We start from the raw sequence: 5,111 nt of genomic DNA on the forward strand, positions 1-5,111 counted from the left end.
GTATTGTGGGGGGTGAATGAGGGTGAGTGAAGTGGTGTTGAGGGAGGGAGTGGCTCGCTGGTGTTTGGCGGTCACTCCTCGTTGCTTTTTGACTCACAAGACCAACTTAGTAGTTCGTTATGGTGTACAAAACATGCAAATACTTATATATAACCTGTGTATATAGTGTAACAACAGCAAAACTATTTGTTTATTCTTTTATGAACATAATAAGTGAATCACTAATATGCACACCATAATTTTGAGTACAGCGATGGTTCACACATTTTATAATATAAATATACCACAATTCACTGTATGGAATAATATTACTGCAAAAAAACTAAGAAAAAAATCAATCAGAGACATTGCCATAATTAGGTAATAATATATTTGTGGCAACTGCCGTCTGACAGCTCGGGCGGAGTAGACCTCATCTGGCGAAGGCTCTGCCAACGCCCCTTTTTGGCCACACTTCCCTACCCTATTGCGGCTAAAATATGCCACCTACGATTTTTTTGTTATTTTTTGCGTGATCAGGGAACAAAAATGAACACTTCTATAAGACAAAAGAATTTTTTTGAATTTTTTTTTTTGTTGCGCCTGTGGGTGTGAATTCCATTTGGGCCCCTAGCGGTTTGAGGGTTAAGGAAAGTATTGTATCCGAGCAATTGTTGTATAGCTGTGTGATGGTCATTTACGTAATCTTGTTTTACATTGCCCCGTTATGATGCAGGCGCACTAACCAAAATGGGTAAGCTGAATTATTAATGCTTACGCCTTTACTTTGAATATACTAAGTGTGTAATTCACAGTGCACTACTTATCCCTTCTTTGACAGGTACCATACCAGAGGAAGACATTGGATGAACCGTAGTACCATGAGGTTTTCTTAGGTCATCGTTACAGTGTCCACCAGCCAGGGTCCTTATACGCGTATTGATGGAGTTCAGGGCTTCTTGTCAGGCCGTTACGACTTTTGAGCTAAGCCTTTAATTGTTCACTCACTAATATATAGATAACTAACATTTGCAGTCTTGTTACCCACCTCTGGTGGTATAGATTATGAAAGTAAAACCCTCTCAAATTTGTGGATTGGGTAACACCTGGCAGGATCTTATCTTAAATCTACAGTCCATTTAAAATTACTTGAAAATACAGTCCAATTTACTAATCTTTGATTATTTAAATTAAATTAAGAAAAGGAAATTCCCACACTACGGGAATGTCCCAATAAATGCTCCGCATTTATTGGGACAGTGGTTAAACAACAAGCCACAAGGCTTGGAAACCACAGATGAGCCAATCATCACAAGCCTCAAATATCACGACTATCACCTTGACTAGAATGGGGTGAAGATAACCAGAGAAAAGAGATAAAATCCAATTACCCTTGTCCAAATGAAGAGCGCCCACTGCAAAGACCTTGCAATGCAGAAATTGACAATATACACAGGAAACTGCCAATGTCTCTCAAAAGCTGCCAGGTCTAACTGCATGTGATCAAATGTTTTGCACAGCTAATGGAAAAACAGGTCTGTGACCATCCACTTTGTCAAAATTGATTTTACCGAGAGACATCTTCCATGTGTATATTCAATAATACTCCTGGACATGAAAGACATGGAGAACTAAACCCCAAAAATCCAAAACCGAAAAATCCTGTGACATGGGAAGAAACTGACTGCAACTATCTGAGTTCAGACAAACCACCACCACCAGGAAGCAGTCAAGAGTGCAGCAGGATCACATAGCCCCTGGGAAGACAAATGCCTTGCAGGGTGACCAAAATAACAGGCAGCTCACGAATTGTGATGTGCACCCACTGCAGAGGAAGAAACCAATGAATCTGACTGGCAAGATGATTGCTGATGGCAAAACCCCAGTGGAGAGCTGAAATGACTCCCCTGCCAACGCTCCACGAACAACTGGAGCGTGAGCAGGGCAGAGTAACATGAACCCCCCATACTACTTGAAGCTGATACCCAAGACAAAGCAGTCTTCTCGGGGCCTTCAGGATCTGCATCCAATGATCCCAACAGTGGTGAAATAGATCTTAGCTGGGAGTTTGTGACCAGTGCTCAACACGTTACAGTTTGGCATGCTCTGCTGAGCTTCTCTTCCTTGGGGCTATATAATCCATTTTCACTCCAACTGCATTCTGGAATTTTGTTGTATGAACCAGAGCGATTAGTTCAGTTCCATCGAATGTGGGGTAAACTCTGCAAGTAGCCTATCAAATGGATTATCTGGGTTTGTCTCTCCAGGCAGTTGACATGCATGGAGTACCAAATATGCTCCCAGATAATCGTTCTCGGTTTCGTCCCATTTCGACATAGTGGATGATCAACAATACATGTATCCACTATATTTGTGAGATATTTGGTCTTGCCAAATCATATCAAACCCACCATATCAGACATTCTCTCCTTATAAACTTTTATCAGTTCCATCTGATCATTATTTTCTCCCTTCACATTCCACACTGCCAGCCTTTGTTCTTAAGGCCCTGAATAGGTGAGCCCTCATCTTAATCTTTCCAGCCCTTTATTGCAGGTGAGCAAGACTAATGGCACCACACTGCCATAGCTAGTGGGGTTGCCACATCACTTATCCTAATGGTGACATGACTCATTATCATTTTGGATTATCATTTCAGTTCATTGAAGTTTGAATATATTGTCAGTAAAGTGTGATGTAATCTGTTGTGCATCTGATGTATATCAGCAGCGATCCATCCTATGCTTGATCCATCTTTTATATGACAGATACTTTACTCTTGACATGTGGAGTGTTTTGTTTGCAAATTTTGATTAACATGCTGCAAATTTTTCAGATTACTTCCTACATCATCCCGGTTTACACACAGCTGTAATGATCATCCTGACATTATGGAATTGAAATGCTTTTCTTAATTATGTCAAGATAAATGTTCAGAGATATGAAGTGACATTGCTGACAGTTCCCCATATGCTGAAGATGAGGACAGTGTAATATACCTTCTTCATTCACTCCTCATCTTCCTTCCTTTAATCAAAATTAAGATAATTTGAGCGCTTAGTAAAAGGTGTGCAATCTAATTGGCAATCTAACATGGAGTCAATGTAAATTTATAATTTTTTTTTTATAATAAGCAGAACAAGTATTTGCAAGGTTATTTAAATTGCTAGTAGATAGTTGAGAGTTTTTATGAGTTAATTAACAAGCTTAAGATGAATATAATCTTGTATTGATTTCATATTGACTACTAAATTATCCTTTTTGTAAGGTGAGATAACGTAAGATAACATTTTTGGTCACAAGAAATAATACACTTCATTTTCTGGGTATCTCACAAAATTATCACATTTAGCCAATTAATTATATTACATCAAAAGATGACAACTTACACAGCTATAAAACCATTTCATTGTTCAGTGTGTCCAAAAGCCTTTTTACTAAAATCATATTTAATGAGACATATGCATACTCACTCAGGAGAAAAACCTTATCATTGCACAGAATGTCTAAAAGATTTTTTAATAAAATCACAATTAGCAGCACACATGCGTACTCACACAGGAGAGAAACCATATCAATGTACAATGTGTGAGAAAAACTTTTCACATAAAGGTACTCTAGTTTATCACATGAGAAATCACACAGCAGAAAAACCATATCAATGTTCAGACTGTTTAAAAGAATTTAAACATGGAAATGATTTAGTACGTCACTTAAGAACTCATTCAGGAGAAAAACCATATCAGTGTTTGGAATGTTTAAAAAGATTTACACAAAGGACAGTTCTAGTAACACACATGCGTATTCACACAGGAGAGAAACCGTATCAGTGTTCAGTGTGTTTAAAAGACTTTAAATGCAGACCTGATCTAGTACGTCACATGAGAACTCATACAGGGGAGAAACCATATCAGTGTTTAGAATGTTCAAAAAGATTTTCACAAAAATCAAACCTAATTACCCACGTGCGTACACATACTGGAGAGAAACCACATCAGTGTTCAAAGTGTCTAAAAGACTTTTCATCTAAAACTGATCTAGCCCGCCATACAAGAACCCATACAGGAGAAAGACCATATCAGTGTTTAGAATGTCTAAAAAGATTTTCACAAAAGACAGTTCTAGCAACACACATGAATATTCACACAGGAGAGAAACCATATCAGTGTTTGATGTGTTTTAAAGACTTTAAAGATAAAGCACATCGAGCACGTCACATGAAAACACACAGAGAAGAGGATCAATATCAGTGTTTAGAATGTCTTAAAAGGTTTACACGAAAGGCAAATCTAACACTACATATGCGTATTCATACAAAAGAGAAACCATATCCATGTTCAGTGTGTTTTAAAAAGTTCCAGTGTAAATCAAATCAAGTACGTCACATGAAAATTCACACACGGGAGAAACCATTTCAATGTTCAAAATGTCTTAAAAGATTTTCACAAAAAACACATCTTATAACACACATGCTTATTCACACAGGAGAGAAATCATATCAGTATCAAAGTGTATAAAAGACTTTACAAATAAAACAGTTTAGTAATAATAGGAATAATTATAAAGAAAAGAAACTATATCAAAGTTCAGTGTGCCTAAATGACAAACTAAATTTAATTGTAATATTTAATTATTACTAATTTAATAGTTATTACATATTTACTAATTAAATATTGTACAGTGTGTCCTCACTTGAACGAACTGTATGGGGCGAAGCCGATTCGTTCTAGTGCGGATGGCGTTCCATCCATCCGGCCACAAAATACCCCCTTTCCCCCCCCCCCCAATATTTTTTTTTAAAGCTTACCTAACTTATGTAATCTCTCTAAATCTAAAATCTAGTTTCTAAATCTAGCAATAAATTGTTAATGTGTTTTACTGTACTTTACCAGTTGAGTTGTGTAGTGCAGACTTTTAACCTCAATACCCTGAGAGTGCCAGATATGATAGGAATATAAATTCATTAACCCTTCAATTGCGCATCGCATCATATGATGCTTTGACCGACTTGCAGTAAATTGCGCATCGCATCATGTGATGCTTTGGAGTACTGTACTACGCAAGATTTAAACGGCCTGCGGATACACGGGGTTCACCACACCTTCATCAGGGCTCTTGTAAACAGACCCCAT

The 5,111-nt window shown here is 37.6% G+C and overlaps 1 protein-coding gene across 1 annotated transcript; it reads left to right on the plus strand.

Moving 5' to 3' along the window:
- The first annotated feature begins 799 nt into the window (after window positions 1-799).
- LOC123763918 (zinc finger protein 84) lies at window positions 800-4,853 on the plus strand. The gene has a single exon (XM_069320887.1). It carries the CDS (start codon window positions 3,357-3,359, stop codon window positions 4,494-4,496), a length of 1,140 nt encoding a protein of 379 aa, XP_069176988.1. The 5' UTR covers window positions 800-3,356; the 3' UTR covers window positions 4,497-4,853.
- The last annotated feature ends 258 nt before the right edge of the window (window positions 4,854-5,111 follow it).

Source organism: Procambarus clarkii, unplaced genomic scaffold (genome assembly GCF_040958095.1).
Source record: "Procambarus clarkii isolate CNS0578487 unplaced genomic scaffold, FALCON_Pclarkii_2.0 HiC_scaffold_599, whole genome shotgun sequence".
Taxonomy (NCBI): Eukaryota; Metazoa; Arthropoda; class Malacostraca; order Decapoda; family Cambaridae; genus Procambarus; species Procambarus clarkii.